At 41.3% G+C, this 17,366-nt stretch overlaps 1 protein-coding gene across 1 annotated transcript; it reads left to right on the top strand.

The window, feature by feature from the left end:
- Positions 1-9,782: 9,782 nt before the first annotated feature.
- On the top strand, positions 9,783-16,896 carry rasal3 (RAS protein activator like 3). The gene is made up of 17 exons (XM_070915425.1): positions 9,783-9,894; positions 10,459-10,526; positions 10,636-10,715; positions 11,237-11,366; positions 11,572-11,670; positions 11,759-12,433; positions 12,593-12,737; positions 12,831-12,975; positions 13,109-13,345; positions 13,513-13,714; positions 13,942-14,033; positions 14,136-14,249; positions 14,723-14,909; positions 15,142-15,252; positions 15,340-15,530; positions 15,858-15,942; positions 16,532-16,896. The coding sequence occupies exons 1-17, from the start codon at positions 9,852-9,854 to the stop codon at positions 16,640-16,642; spliced, it is 2,715 nt and encodes a 904-aa protein (XP_070771526.1). The 5' UTR covers positions 9,783-9,851; the 3' UTR covers positions 16,643-16,896.
- Positions 16,897-17,366: the final 470 nt, after the last annotated feature.

Here is a 17,366-nt window from a genome sequence, read left to right as displayed (position 1 = left end):
CTCTTGCCATTCCCCTACTCGGCTCTTCACTTCGCCGGGTCCGGGCGGTGAGCTGAAGCCAGAAGCTAACGATAGTTAGCTTTATTGTGCTAGCTGGCCATGCAGCCGGAGGAAGTAGCAGACAAGCTAACGTTAGCCGTGGCACAAGTCCTCCTCACAGCGCGACACTGACGGACAGAATGAGAGCGTTTAACTAAATCAGCCCACTGTTAAATCACTACTAAATAGATGAAGTGTCGGTACAGTAGGACAGTATCCCTCTCTCTCGGTCCTCCCCTCCTCTCTGTCATGTCTGTGATGCTGTCGCTCCTCCCCGTTCTCTCAGCTCAGTTTTTTTCCATCTCTCACGGCAGCGCAGTGCCGCGTTCATAAAACTCCACTGCCTGGCCGCGTCTGTTCAAGCGAAGGACAAACTCCAGATGACAGTCAACGACGGGCAAAGCGTAAAACCAGGCCAAAGCACAACTGAGACACGTCACGGCATTATTTAGTTTTATTTCACAGCATTTGCCAGGAATTGCGCTGCAGTCATAAGTCACAGCTGAGTAGCAGTTTTATTTTGCGACCAGCTCAGCAGCTTATTATATATCATATCATGTTTCTAGTGTAGTGTAATGAATGTATAGGTGCAAGTATAGCCTGCATCTTTATTGTCAACAGGGGGAAACTGTGTTGACTGACATTTTGCCCCCCCCAAAAAAAGGATACATACATTGCAGGTTTAAGGATGAACAGCAGTAGGTGGGTGATACTCGACCAGCTTACTCAAAGGGGCACTCCAGCGATTTAGAATTTCACTCTCATAAAGTTGGGAGACTCACAAGAGACCAGAGGCTAAGATCATTTGAATTTGAGCTCCTATGGGGCAAGCACCAAAAATGCTGGGTCCTACACTTCCCATAATACAACAATCTTTTGTCAGACCCTCCCTGCCTTATAAATGACCACATTTTACAATCCCCACACCTCCAGCTTATGAAAAATAATACAATCTCCAAGCCGAAATTACTAGTAAACTGACCGTCATGTGTAAAATCGGTGTAAAATGTCTCCAAAAGAAGCCATTTTATTGTCCATGCTACAACCTTATTTGTACAGGTCTTGATGAGAAATTAGAGCTTTGATTAAGATCATGGAACGCAATGGGTGACACCAAAGAAACGCCACTCTCTTTCTTTTAGTTGAAAATGATAGAAAGTGGTGTGTCTTCCTGGGGTTGTCTTTAGTTAAACCTACCCTCAAAAGTGTGTGACCCTGGCAAAATGCCAACCCCCCCCCCCTCATATAAATGGAGACAGTGAAAGCCATTTTAGGCCACAAGTAATCAACACTGGTGTTGGAATCTGATAGTTACCTACTGTATCGCTGACATGTAAAGTGAGCTTTGTAAACAAGTTACCCTATATATGAAAAAGCTCATTTACATGCCTGAAACCCAAGACCTCTGTTGTAAAAATTCAATCAGGAGTTAATTGTGAAAAGTTACCTTCCAAGTAGCCCAGGGTAATAGGCTAACTGTAATAAATTCTAAAAAAAATGAAAATGAAATGAAGGGAAAAACACAAACCCATCTAAGTGGTTCATCCATCCAACAATCAAATGCAGAGGGACGATAAGATTTACATGTATGATATATTCATATATTCATTGCGAGCTTGTGTGTTTCCCACGTGAGCGTTTCTCCTCATATGTTGTTGCAAAAATATGTCTGGACTTTGCCGTGGCCTATCAGCTTCTGTTTAGTCCTCAGAGTTAAATACACTCACATCCTAATTATGTAAGAGGTTTAGCAGCGATGGCGGTGGATGATAGCATTAAGGTGATTGTGTTACAAAGGGCAGGCTAGTTGAGGTCGTACAGCTTACACCGTGTTAAATGTTAAAAGAGCAACAGCAGTCACGCTAAAAAGGCAAAAAATGTTATTGTATGCTCACATAAGGTCTGGCTGGAGAATGTGATCCATTGTGAATCCATTATAACAAAGTAATACAGCATTCACGAAAACAGGGTGTGCCAGTAAATATCACAGCCTTGGCTCAGACTGAGTCAAGGTCATCGAAAAAAGGTCATCATGTTGTTTGTCGTTCAGTGTTTCAGCAAGGGTGAATTTCACCATTAGCGAGCGATAACAGAGCACATACACCATTAAGGCTCAGTAGGCAAATAGACATCCTAGGTTCATATACAGCTTGTGATTCTTTCCCCATATCATCATTCTCCTTTCCTTTATTCCCTGCACTCTCAACAGTCAGATAAGGCAAAAAGCCGAGGAAATAATCTCTACTGATCATCAAGTGAAGCATGTGTGAGCTATTGTCCTCGGTTTGTTTGGGTGTTGGAAATACGTGACGTGTGTTCAAGGCCTACGTGGGGTAGTATAGCTTCTTATTCATATACTATTTACAAATACAGATGGATAAATATATTTTCCCAAAGAGGAATCATTTAGAGAACAAAAACTGTTGCCTAATTAGCTGAGTTTGATCTGAAATTTACTGACAGGAGCATCTGTGGCAAATGGTGATATGCCACACCAGATCAATCACTTCATAGCAGACGACAGCAAATCATATACGTTTGTATGGGAAAAGAAACGATCCGCTGTATTACTTGGGAAAGTTTTAAATGGATGTTCAGCGTCCTCTACTGGGCACTGGCTGCAGCTACAACAAATTGCAATTAAGGAGGCATAAAAGGCAACACAGATTTCATTCGCTAAGCTGATGTTTCCAGAAAAAACAGGTTCATGCTCTTTAAATGTTCATTTTCTCTCCACAGCAAAAGTAGAACCGATAACATTGTACGCAGCTGCTGTTTCTGTTCGCCAAAACAAAATATATTCTACGCTTCTTTGCAACGAAGAAGCCTCACCTTGTCAAGTCAAGTCAAGTCCATTTTGTTTATATAGCCCAGTTTCACAAATCACAATTTGCCTCAGGGGACTTTACAATCCGTACAGCATACCACACCCTCTGTTCTTAGACCCTTGATTCGAATAAGGAAAAACTCCCCAAAAAAAGCCTTTTTACAGGAGAACAATGGAGGAAACCTCAGGAGGAGCAACAGAGAGATGTTGTGTGTACAGAATAGCAATACAACAGAAGATCATATTATATACAATTATGATGACAAAATGTAGATTGTAAAACATAAACTTTCTTCACTATCTTTCTTTCTATTTATATGGCTATTTCTATAGGACTCTATCCCTATAGATCTATCTAATTGATCAAAGCCAAAGTTGTTATCAAATAAAGCTTCTGCATTCATGTAAACTTGTTCCTGGTTGAACCCGCTATATGGATGACAGTGTTGGTTGGTCCACCATTACGGAGTGATCCTCTGACTTTTCATCTAGTGCCACCAGCAGGTCAACCTTTCTACTTATATCCACATTTGTGAGATGGTTTGGCATGAAATCTGGAAGGACACTCAGACTAGTGCCATGCACAGTTTGACATTTGTGGTTTAGAGTGAAATGTTTTGACAACTATTGGATGGATTGACATGACAGTTTGGTGCAGACAAGATGCAATGTAATAACTTTGGTGATCCCTTAACTGTTCATCTAGCGCCATCATCAGGTCAAAATCCATCTCATACTTAATGTTAATGACCTTATACCTGCAAAACTAATGTTTAGTTCTAATTAGCAAATGTTAAAGGAAAGGAAGAGAGATGAAGTTAAATATCACGAGAAGATATTTTATCTCCATTCTATGCAAGACAAACAAATACAAAAAATAAAGGGTTGCAACTAACGCTTATTTTCCTTATTGATTTATCTGCTGATTGTTTTCTTGTCCATAAAATGTCGAAAAATATTGCTCTGTTCAATTTCCCACAGCTCAAGGCGACGTCTTCAAATGTCCAAAACCCCAAAGCTATCAAGTTTATCATCATGTATGACAATGAAAAACATAAAATTCTCACATTTAAGAGGCTGAAACCAAACCAAAGGAAATATTTGGCTTTTTTTTTGTTTAGAAAATGACTAAAATGATTATTTGATTATCAAAATAGTTGCTAATTCACTTTCTGTCAACAAACAAATTGTTTTATTGACTAACTCATTGCAGCTCTTCAGTCAACGCACATGTTCAAAAATAATTTCAATGCCATTATCAATACCAGAACACAGCCACCAGAGGGCCTAGATAAAACAAATATGTAACTCCCAGTAGCCTCAAACAATCTTTTGAAATGAATAAAACATTCATGCTTGTACGAATGTCTGCAGAGTGGTTCTTGGACAATCATTTGGAGCTTACTTTAATGCTACTTAGAGATTGAACCAGATAAGGCGCAACAAGAAGTTTTAAAATGAATAATTAACAGCACAGCTTATACATTTGATTGTCTAGACGTCAGATACAATACGCAGAGTGCTGCAGTGGCATCACAAACTTGTTGCCCACTTGTATTTTACCTTCAGGCAACGACTGACATTAGTGGCGACACAGAAATATCCTGCAGGTGTGTACGAGCAGAGAGAGGCATGAGTGCAGGAAGTGGTTTTCAGAGTCTGACAAACCGATCTCGGCAGGAAGTGCAGCTTCGCTTCGACAGGAAACTGATCTTAACAGTCAACAGTCCAAACACCCACACAGGTAGCTGATAACAAGTGGATGCTGTCCTTCCTTTACTTATAGACTGCTAGATTGATCATGATATTGACAATAGTCACAGGTAGTATTTGTGTTCTAGACCTTTGAATGCAATATCATTCAAGATTTAGATTTTTCTAGACAGCCAGGCATGCTGTCCTTGGTTGTTTATGTTGTTCAAATTACAACAAACATACTTCTAAACATAGGGACATAAATCGCAGTTTGTGCATTGAACCATAGAGTCATTAGATTCACTCAATCATTGGGTATCTTGATAGATTTGCATTAATAATAGAACACAGAGGAAGAAGTAACGGTTGGAACTGATGTTGTATCCTTGTCCTTCAAGCTCCGTCATTCAAATTTACTCAGAATGTAAAACCACATTTCTCACACTCATACTGCAACAGACTGAATGACTCAAGAACTGAGAGATGAACAGGTTTCAGATGAAGTTGGAGCTGATAACTACCTACAGCAAGCCTACATCAGATCACACTTTGAAAAAAAAAAGCATGCGTGTGCTGTTCTGCGAGTTTGGTTGCTGCGCAAGTAAAAGGCTGATTTCTTCAAGACATCCTGGGTCATGTGTTTGAGAGGGCATCAGGGAGAGTCTCATTTGGAGGAAAACCTTAGACATAAAAGCAGAACAGGAAGTGAGGACGAAGGGAAGTATTAAATGAAAACATTACTGTGTGAGAATAAATTTGCTGTAAATAGGTGAACTTCTCTCTGCCATTTCATGAGGAAGAAAGCGGCCCGTGAGTAAGACGAGTTGGGCGCTGCAGCAAAGCAACCACAGTCAGAGCAGCTTGTTGCATGTTGTTGCCGGATGACATTTTGCAAGACAGGAAACGAGAGAAGCAGTGAGATAGAACCGGAGAAGGAACGGGCTACTTTGTCATCCTTAGCAGTTACAACAATCTCCAAGATAGAAGTGAATCAGAAGGGAAGCCGGCAAGGTCTCTTATGAAGGTATTTGAATTTAGTTTGATGCATCCTTGAGAGGAGAGACAAAACAGGAGCGTCACACACCCTTACAAAATCTGAAATGGGCACTGAGGAGAAACATTCAGAGCCTACAGCTCAACAACCACCGAAGGAGCAGGGATCACCTGAGAAGGAAAAGGAATCTGCTGTGGAGCCTCCTCAAGGACAAACATCTGAGATCCCCGACCCCCTCAACACATACAAGTGGCATACCGGCTCCAAGGGAACGCTCAATGAGGTGAAAGAAGAAGAAGGAGCAGCTTCTTCCACGTCTACAATCGATAAGATTCAGAAGGCCTCCACCAACAAATGGAGCAAGATGCAAAACTGGCGCAAGGCCCTGAGCGAGGACCCCGGAGACAAAAATTCATCCAGTGGGAAAGGTGGAGAGGGAGCCAAGTCGGACAAAGGCGCCGGAGGAACCAAAAAGAACCCGTTTAAGAGAGCCCTGTCCGAGCCTCCAGGATCCCTGTTTGCAGCCCTGTCTCCTTCCTCCAACTCTGCCAGCTCCGCTCATGCAGTTTCATCAGCAGCAGAGGCCTCAGGGGTCTCCTCCACAGACGCTTCACAGAAAGGAGGCGGAGGGGCACTCCTAAAAAAGTACCTGAGGACTGTGTCCCAGAAGCTCAAGAGGCCCAGGCTACAGAGTCGGAGCAGCACTCCGAACTTACTGCCAGGTAATGCAGCGTAATCAATCTAAATCAACTTTATTACACTTCCAGTTTCATGTTAAACACATCAAATGTTGAATCCCTGCAAAATGGCTACCCCATGTGGTTCAAGCATGATTTCCTTTTACTGTATGTAGGATCGTTCAGGAGGGGTGTGTGTGACCTTCTTCACAATGACACATCATAAATACAGCTGTATTACTGTCAGTCAGACTGTCAGAGTCTTTCAGCATTTAGTGGCATTTTAGACAAACTCAGTATTAAAAACTCAACCAAAGAGAACAAAAGACAACTTTAAAATAAGACCTTAACGGCATCAAGGAGGAACTTAAAGAGAGAAAGTATCAAAGGTATCAAAGTTAAAAGAACAAAAATAGAACAATATCTACACAATTAGAAATTAATTGAAGACTGAACTTGGAACTTCTTTATCTATCAATAAATGTTAGAGTGAGGTGAAACTTCAAAATTAGAGCTTGAAAAACAGCATTTGTATTTGTAATGGCATCTTAAACAACTTTTACCAGCAGAAAACGTTCAACTGAATATCATAAAGTTTATCAAAGTAGGTTTCCCCCGTAAGTTGAGGTGAAAGTGTGATCACACAAATCTGAGCCCGACGACTGTACAGATAACTGAAGATTTATAGACTTCAAGATATAAACACTGGAAACACAGAGTTCTGTTTAAATTTGTGAAGCAAGAGTGGAGGCGTTAAGCATGGCTGCTCCCATTTTCAAATGTATGTAAATTAACATTACCAGACCTACAGTCTCGACAACGGCTGGTCTCACTTTTTTAGACACAGACAAAGACCAAAGCCACTTTCCAAAAAAGGTCAAAACTGCCTCCAGAGGTTTAATGTAGCTGTAACTGAAGAACAACAAACCACTACCTACACTTACATAGACTTTACAAACCACTCCCTCTGGAAACGTCTGTTCTGCTGAGGAGGAACTCAAAGGTAAAGCAATACAGGTTTACTATTTACATTCTGAGACGGGCATGGAGCAAGAAAACGTAATTAGTTCCAGTTGCACTGTATGACACAGAGTGTAGAAAGAAAAAACAATAATTCAGGGCTGAATTAGGACAATATTTTCTAATTCTAATTCTAAGCAACCCTAACCCCTACCCATAAAATATTTATGTATATGAATTTATCATATTTAAGAGAGTTACCCTACTTCTTGTCTGCCACAACAATAGATAAAAATAAAAGAGGGGGCTGGTTGACATTTCATCTAGTGACATCAGAAACCTCGGCCAACTTCAGAGAATTTTACAAAGTTTACAACAAAAACGAAATACATATTTGGGCCTGAGCTGACATTATCCTTCAGCAGACCACCAGAACACAGAAACCGAGAGAAACATTGGCAACACACAGACTGGGCAACAATCATCCAACTGTACTAGAGATGTTATTTGGATTATGAAAATTGATTAAGGAGAAAACCTCATTCATTATATAAAATGTCACTTTGTGCCACCATCTTTTTATCTTTCCTTTCATCTCCCCCATATAAGAGAAACTCCTACACTGCTCATAGCTTTCATTTAATTGCTACTTGCAGTTACTTAACTGTTAGTTATTTACAGTCTATACATTATTTTACTTTAGCAAAACACCATGTAAATAAATGTTGAAAGACCAGTACATCAAGAAAAAACTACAGATAAACCACAGGATGTGCGCAGCTCATGTCATGAAAAGAGAGCGATAGCATCAGTAGCCCCGGCAACCCCACAAATGGGAGTGGCCAAGTGCTGTGGGAGATAAGTGCCATCATGCCATAATTACCAAAAAATGAAAAAACAAACAAGGGCCAGCATGTGTCTGCAATTATAGTCCTGCAATATTCATACTCATTTAACTATATAGTTGGTTCTCCAGAGTGAGAGAAATTATATCTGTTATTCATTTTTGCCAAATGTGTTTGTATGGTGTGGATAGACTGCTGGCAACTGTGTTTATCTGTGAGCTGTGTGGTGATGAACATCAGTGTGTTTGTTTGTGTGTGCACATGTCTGCTTGTGTAGCTGATGTAGGTGAACCAACACCAGCTGGACCCAGTGAACTCCCAAGACTACAATGGGTCCCACCTCAGGAGGTCCCATTATGGGACATTAGCAACTGTATCCTTGAAGACGGACAAATTCTCATTTCTCCAGAGGAAGAGGTACCGACACACACATACACACCACTCACCAACTCCCCATGGTTAATCAAAAGTCTATTACACCTGCAGACACAGTGTGAACATGAAAGAATTTAAATCAACTGAAAGGGGGTAGCACTACACTTCCACTAAAAAGAGAAAAAACATTTTAAAGTCTTCAGAGTCATTTTATTTTGAAAGAGTGATAAAAATATGTGTGTGTGTGTGTGTGTGGGTCTTTCTCAGCCAACGATGTGGACCCGAAACCGTGTCAGCAGCAACTTGTCCAACCTCAGCATGCAGAACCTCGTAGATATCGACCAAGGTTAATACATCACCCACCCATACACATACATACACGCAGATGTGTTTCCATCACTTTTGGGGACATTATATTGACTTACATTCATTCCCTGGAGACTTACCCTAAACCCTAACCATAACCAATATTTATATACAGTGCTTAACAAATTTATTAGACCACCTGTCATAAAAATGAGAAAACAATATTTGAGAAAACAATATTTTAGAAATCTGTCAAAAACTTGTTTCAAACTAAAAATTGTATTGCTATTTATTAGGCAAATAACAAACTGGAACAACTAAATAGTCCTTATTCACATATATTAACCAAAAATCTTAATATTTTGTATGACCTCCTTTGGCCCTGATAACAGCTTGCATTCTTGCAACCACAAAACAAATGTTTCTGTTCAGGAATGCAAGTAAATAACTGTAATTTGGCATCTCAATCAAAAAATTGTAATGTGCTTTACAATTTTTTTCAGCTTTTTTGTAAAACAGTAAATTTGAGAATTCATGGATAACAACAATAATTATATATTAGCATTAATGATATCATTTTAATTAAAGAGCTTGGCTTGCACATACTGGTGGATTAACCATTACAGAAACATCAAATATTTTGGTAATCAGCAGTACTGTTAATTTAGGGCAGCGGTGGCAAACACCTTACACTGGGTGGTGGTCTACTAAATTTGTTAAGCACTGTATATATATATATATATATATATATACCAAAGAAAATAAACAACAAATTCATGTATTTCAATTTTAACACTAAGCAAAACCATCAGGAATTTGGGCAAGTATGACCAGAATAATAGCTACTGACATCCCCTATGACATCAAGTATGATTCTGCAGACAGTCATAGAGGAAATAGCTGAATGTTTATGCGTGCGAGTGACTGTCAAATTGCTTCCTCTACTTTTTCTGGGGAAGATAGCATCGCGCCTGGGCGTTCTAGCAGTCCAATGAAAGCTAGTAGAGAGAGAGAGAGAGAGAGAGAGAGGGCATAGTCAGTGTCTTCCATCAACATATGTTAATGAAGACAGGAGGGAAATGTTAAAGGGTCAGAGATCGAAGTAAAAAGACTGTGGCACACCTCTGGACTAAATGATGGGATTTAGACGCTGGATTGTTTGTGGTGGGGCTCTGGGTAAGCAAAAAAAGAGAAAATCTTCTACATTCACATATTTGACTCTAAAGATATCATAAACCTTATAACTGAAGGGTTAAAAAAAGCGACACTGACGAGACCAATCCAGGGAATCATGGATTCAGAATGTGATTTTCTAATTCTGCAAAGCTTGAAATGCTTTTCAATAATAAGAATGTTTGCTTGCAAAGTATACACAATTAGTAAACGTAGATGGCTGAAGCTCCAGCTGAAAACCACATCCTGTATGGCCTAATCTGAAAGTATTTGCTAATATTACAACCTTGACTAATGTTTTGAGTCTTTAGTCTTTCTTCAGTGGAAGTGCAGAAATTAGTGTTGGTGGTGCTTTTGGGAGTGACAATCAAAAATGTGGTTTGGATATTTGATGCCTGGAAGTAAATTACTCATAAAAACATAATTAAAATTGGCCACAAACAAAATATTTCCATGTATATAATTGCCCAACACTAACAAGCATGTTTGAATGTTGAAAAAGATTGACATAAAAATGACATTTTCTGTCCATTGTCAATATCAAAGTAATTTCTTTCTGACACTTAGAATGTAGCCCTGACCATGTGGGTCTGCAGGGTGGTCCTCGACCAAAGAACCAAGATGGCGGTGTGAGGGTGAGTATTTTACACACCAGAGATAACAATCCTTCAGCTAACCCAACATTTCCTGTTGATGTAATACTTAATTGCTCTCATACACCATGCTTGCCTTCTTCACCCTTAGGCACTGATCAAGCGACGTCTTGAGAACAGGGCTAAGAAGAATGGCAACACCCAACAAAACCCAATAGGACTAAGAAGCAGGTAAAGTTCACTGAAATGTTTGTGAGGGCAAAGACACGTGTAGTCCATAAGTACTCCTCCTGCACTGTCCAAAACTTGGTGCATGTATAGCAAGAGTCATGCCAACAGGCTCACAATGACAACATTCTGATGTCTAGCTGGTATCATATTTACCATACTCCCCATCTTAGTGTGGCATGTTAGCATGCTAACATTTGTAAGTACAATTGAGCAAGATGGGAATGTCAGAAAAGTCCACAGGCTCCATCCTCTGGTCAATGTGATCTCTACAAGCCGTTCTTTTTGAAACTTACCACAATGACAAGAAGTGATTCTAATCTATCAATACATATGTAATATACATACATTCATAGTACCAGCTGTCTGTGAAAGTTCTACATAGAACTAGTGTCCCATGGCCGTAGCAATGGGTTGTAAAAGGTTAAAGAAAATGTTATTACCCTTGACAAATCACATAATCTAACACTTAACATTTTTGTCATTTCCATTTTGACTGATTCTTTCTACTCTTTATTTCGAAGGCACTATGGTTCCCGGGAGTCTGTGTCAATTCCAGTCAGTCCAGTGGGGAGTCTAGATCTGAGTGCAGACGCCAGCACTGTTGTCAGGCCGGTCCACAGCTCAATTTTGGGGGAGAAGTACTGCTTTGAGGTACACATTTTGTGTAATTTCCCCCCCGGGAATCAATAAAGTATTTCTGATTCTGATTCTGATACACTTCAAAATGTGCATTCTGTGTATGATGCTCCTTCAGCCTTCTCAAGGAGCATCATACAGTGCCCTCCATTGTGTCAGAAAAAAAGAAACCTGTCCCAGTAAGGCTAACATGGTCCTGTTGGTTTCAATGCACTTATAGGTGATAAACTCTGAGAACACCCACTGCTTTGGCTGCTCCTCAGCTGCTGAACGTGATCGCTGGATTGAAGACCTGAGACGGGCCGCCCAGCCCAATAAGGTAAGCCATTAGCCATTTGCTCCAAAAAAAACGTGTCATGCAAAATTAAAATGCTAATAAAATGAGCTAAATGCATCATTGTTCACAGGATAACATCGAGCGCACAGAGAACTCCCTGAGTCTGTGGGTAAATGAAGCTAAGGACCTGCCACCCAAACGGTCTTATTACTGCGAGGTACACCTGGACGGGACCCTGTTCGCCCGCACCAGCAGCCGAGTTGTCGGCAAGCCGTCTAACCGCTCCAGCCTGGCAGGGGACAGCTCTACTGGGTCTTTAGGAGGCCTTGGGGCCAGTGGAGGTGTGGCTGGAGGGTGTCAGCTATTCTGGGGGGAATTCTTTGAGCTAGACAACCTGCCCTGCGTCTCTCAAATCACCCTGCACCTCTTCCGCGAAGAAGACCCCAAGAAAAAGCGCCACTCCCGAGACGAGTCCAGCCTGCACCCACTGGGCAGCGTGGCCATACCTCTAGCTGAGATCCAAGGGAGGACCTATCAGGAGAAGTGGTATCCCATCACTCCACACAAGGCCTCAGGCACAGCTGGGAGCAAAGAACTGCTGGGGCAACAGGCTTCACTTCGTATCAAGGCCCGTTTCCAGAATTTGCAAGTGCTGCCCATGGAGAAATACAAAGAGTTTGCGGAGTATGTCACGGTGGATTATGTGGAAATGTGCAGAAGCCTGGAGCCACTTCTGAATGTGAAGGAGAAGGAAGAGCTGGCAGGAGCTCTGGTCCACGTACTGCAGAGTATTGGCAAGGCCAAGGTGGAGAATGAGTCTCATAGAAAACCCATATAAGCTAACTGCATCATAGTTTTGAAATCCCACAATGGGAAAACATAATCTGATTTTAATAATACAACAAAAAGGAATAATAAGACATGTTTTCTTAATTGAGTGTGTATTGAATGTGTATGCTTTCAGGAGTTCCTCATTGATTTGGGCAGTGCAGAGGTGGAGCGTCTTGGAGAGAAGGAGGCACTGATCTTCAGAGAGAACACACTGGCCACTAAAGCCATAGATGATTATATGAAGCTGGTTGGCCAGAAGTACCTCATTGACACGCTGGGTAAGGTGGTTCAGGGGTAAATGTGGCTTCTTGTAATTTGTATGGGTTGTTGCTTTGTGTTCACTGAACTTTGTCCTTTCTTTTTCACTGCAGGCGACTTTATCAACCGTCTTTACACCTCGGTGGAGAACTGTGAAGTTGACCCTCGTAAATGCCCTGCGTCTGAACTGTCAAACAACCAGAGGCACTTGAGGGAAACCTGTGAGGAGGTGGTGCAAAAGATTGTTGAGATCCATGGGTGAGAGAGGAGAGGTCATTATAGAGAAAGACATGAAATGACAAATATTAAATGTTCAGGCCAGTAGTGATATTTGAGCTGATGAAAAAGCCAAATTCACAGAGCTGATGCTTGATACGTTTCTTGCCTTCAGACCCTTCCCAGAAGAGTTAAACAAGATCTTCACCAGCTGGGTGGAGCTGTGTGAAGACCAGGGCAGACCAGAGATTGGCCAGCGTCTCATCTCTGCTTCCCTCTTCCTTCGCTTCTTATGTCCTGCTGTCCTCAGTCCTTCTCTTTTTGGTCTGACACAGCCTTATCCAGAGCCAAACACCCTGCGTACCCTCACCTTAACTGCCAAAGTCATCCAGAACCTGGCCAACTTCACCCTGTGAGTGGCCTCTTATCTGCTTGGACAAAATCAAATACATCACTTTTGTGCATTTATACCATCTTTTGACATACTGATAAACAAGTATTCTATGAATGAGAATAAAGACATCCTCTTAATTTACCTGAAGTGAACTTTAGTAAATGAAATCTTGTGTCCTGATTCAGATTTGGAGAGAAGGAGGAATACATGCTCTTTATGAACGAATTTCTGCAGCAGCACTGGGACGGAATGAGGGGCTTTCTACAAACAGTGTCCAATTTAGACACCGAAATCCCAATGACTTCCTTCGATGGTTATGTGGACCTGCCTCTGCGCTTGGCTGTGCTGCATGGCCTGCTAGTAGACATCATCCATCAGAGAGACCAGGTTCAGATCAGACCAGATCAGTTGTATGAACTTGAACGTTAAGCTTGTGTTAAGCATACCGTATAGTTTCCAGTGTCAATGAGTCAGTCACAGCAGACTAAATTCTGATTGATGTTTGCATGTACAGCTTGCCCTAATGGCATTTTAATCATCCATATCAAGATATTGACTACATGTTTACAGAGTATACTAAATGGAACCTAACATGCAGCTTGTTTCTTCCTCAGAACACAATTGACAAGCTGCACCCTCTGCCTTCAATTTTGAACCAGATAACTGAGTCACTGGGCCCTCAAGCACCTCGGATCATAGTTAGTAGGTATGTTTAAGGCCTATATTTTATTTAACTTGTCAGCAACTTATTATTATATATTACAAACTTGTGTTGCTATATGTTACTTAAGCATGGTCTTTCTTGTAGCCAAATGGGCCAAGCCAAGCCAATGTACATTCCTCCGAAAGACTTGGGCAAGTACAGCCCTCACCAATCATCCCTCCAGCAGCTTCTTGTGGACTCCAAAAGCCCACGAGACGGGTATGATAGTTGTATGTCTGTTTCTGGGCTCAGCCAATAATGCTTTTTAGGTCATAAGGTGATTTCTTACTGCCCCTCAAGTTTTAATTGGTCCTTCTAAATAACACGGAGCAACTGTTCCAACTATTCCAAGCTCATTCTGGATGTCCGAGCTGTTCACCCTATCCAGACACGTGTCCACAGGCCAGTATGATTGACACTTTAAATTTGATCTTTTGCATCCCAAACCATACACGTAGTAAAGGGTTTTCCTGAAGAACCTTTAAACATTTCAAATATCATATGCACCGTGTGCAAAAGAAATACATAGCCTAACATTTCACCATGTTTTACTGCAATAAGTCTGTGGTTAGGGAAAAGGTCTCTGTTGTTTTATCAGTAGACAACACTGACTGTCTCAATTCAGGATATATAGAATATAAAATTGAATTGAATTGAATTAAATAATTCATACATCATTCATCATTCAACAGGGAGGTTAGGACTCAGAGGAGAATGAGAGAAAGGAAGCCAGTCACCAGAACTCAGAGTGCTCCCCACAGACGTCCCGGTCACGCAAAACATACCTTGAAGAGGCAGATAAGTTCTGAAACTCTGCCGACAGCTGACAATGAACAAGAGATGGAGCCCAACCAGCCACTTATCTCATCGCCAAATACTGTGAGTACAGAGAGGAACTGTGAACCTGACTTGACTGTTTTGGTTACCGGAGCTCAGCAGGTCACGTGCTCATGTCATTGCAATGAATTCATCTTTTTCTAGTAGGCTATCATGAAACATTTGTCTTTTTTTTAAATCAATAATAATACACAAATTTTTGGCAGGCATGTTAACACGGAGATAATATGACTTTATGTAGTTAATTAGAAGGAGTCTTTCATCCTGTTTTCAGGGTGCCAGCATCAAACGTCAACCTGCACCAGTTCCCTGGATCAAAGTCAGCCACAACAGGGAGTCAAGTGAGATGAAGACCGAGAGTGAGCAGTTCACCTTATTGGATAGGGTATGTCAAACCTCTTACCCACTAAAGTGACATAATTGTGGCTGTATAGTGTATGATGTCACTGTTACATTTCAATTCACATACCAGCACGCTCAAGAGCTATCAGAGCTCCGTCTGGGGATAGAGCAGGTGACGGAGCGTGAGCTGGACATGGCAAAGCGTCTGGAGGACTTCATCATCCAAAGCCAGGACCAGAATGCAATGCTGCAGGCGGAGGTGAACGAGCTCCGGAATCTGCTGGCTATGCGTGATGAGCAGCTCGCCAGCGCCACCTTCAGGTAACATAGTAGAGATAAACAGTAATAGTGCAGTGTATTCGATTTCTGAGGGAAATATATTTCATTTTGCCTTCTTTTTGTGTGTTTATTATGCATATGTGTATTCAGTCTGCATATTCTGTATATTCCACACTTCATAACTTTAATTAGTCTCATAAAGATTAATGAAGCTGTTGATACTTCATTTGGACTGGGTGTAGAATGCAGTAGGCTATGCTGCGTTTTAATTAGTATTAATCATCAGTAAATGTTTTCACGTTTCCACATCATTTGTTACCGAGCTGCTCTTGCCAATAAAAACATCTCTTCTATCTGCGTCTGTCACAGGCTGGGTGTGATTGAGGAGGAAAGGGAGGAAGATGAGAGGAAGCTAAGTGTTGCCATTGCAGCAGCCGAGCGAATGAACGTACTGGTAAGAAAGACAGAGAAGGACAATTATCCAGCTTTGTTAAAAGGAGTAGTTCGCACATGCACTGCACTTTGTAGAACCATCAAACACTGAGCATGCTTGTGTAGTTTATTACTATACACAGGCTAACTTGCAAAGCTGAGTTTGAGAGGGTCATTTTTGCAGCTTCAAGATGAAAAAAAATATGCATTTAATGAATATTTGCACTATTTACGCCCCACACACAATCAGTTGTGCATGACCCCCGGCATTGTTAATGGGGAGAATATCGAAGATAATTAGATTAAATTTGGATCATGCTGAAGAGCCATTTCAAAACATCTAATCATGATGCCATTCTAATTTGGAGTCCTAAAATTTAAATCAAATGAATTTGAGAGTGAGTTGGGTGTGTTTGGTGCCCTCTTAAATGTTTCATCACCTGAACTGGGGTTTAATAGGTAAAGTTCATTTTAATGTTGTCGTTATCAGTTCAGATTCAATGCGTCTTTTCCAGAATACCAAATGAGTAGTATGGAGATATTGTGGTAGAAACCAGCACATGAGTGAGTCGATGGAAACGTATTCATGGCTGTTTCCTACGTGCTCGCAGGAGGAGCAGTTTGCAGGCCTGCTGAGGGACCTTCACCAGCTCAGTGAGGCCTACAACAGCGGCCAAAACAACATACAGCATCCCGAGAAGCAACACATCAACAGCAACTGAACCCTGGCAGTAAAAAAGATTTAGAGCTGCGGTATCACAACTTTGTGTAAATACATATATAAAGGTCCTGTGGAAGCCACTGCCAGAAGTCACAGTTATGGTTTCCTGATCAGGTTTAAGTTGACAGAGTGGATGTAAGTGGGCTAACTCGTACAGGATTTGTCTGCATTTCAGCTTTCATTGTATCTCGGCTACAGATGTGTTTGACTTGTAAACCTTTCTGATGAATAAAAGAACCTACAGTGTTTCTCTCAGTCGATTCTGCAGTGGGTCATTGGAACATAAATAAGTGTATCTACTCAGCTATGAGCAATTTACTAACTCAAAAAAGGGGATTTAGTGTCACTCTTTAAATGAAATTCATTTTTATAAGTCACATGATGGGATACGCAAATACAATTTTTTGTTTTAGTGAATTTCATAATTTTGACAAACCATGAGTGTCTTTTTAAATACCGTCTTCTTTTCTGGGCGAATGGGCTTTATAGACCAGGCTACTGTTTCACGTCAGAGAGAGGGAGAGAGAGAGAGGGAGCGAGAGAGAGAGGGAGAGAGGGAGGGAGAGAGAGAGAGGGAGGGAGCGAGAGAGAGAGAGGGAGAGAGGGAGGGAGAGAGAGAGAGGGAGGGAGCAAGAGGGAGAGAGGGAGAGAGAGAGAGAGAGCGAGAGAGAGAGAGAGGGAGCGAGAGAGAGAGATGGAGAGAGGGAGGGAGAGAGAGAGAGGGA

This window comes from Enoplosus armatus, chromosome 2 (assembly GCF_043641665.1).
Source record: "Enoplosus armatus isolate fEnoArm2 chromosome 2, fEnoArm2.hap1, whole genome shotgun sequence".
Taxonomy (NCBI): domain Eukaryota; kingdom Metazoa; phylum Chordata; class Actinopteri; order Centrarchiformes; family Enoplosidae; genus Enoplosus; species Enoplosus armatus.
This window is presented reverse-complemented; position numbering and strand designations above follow the sequence as displayed.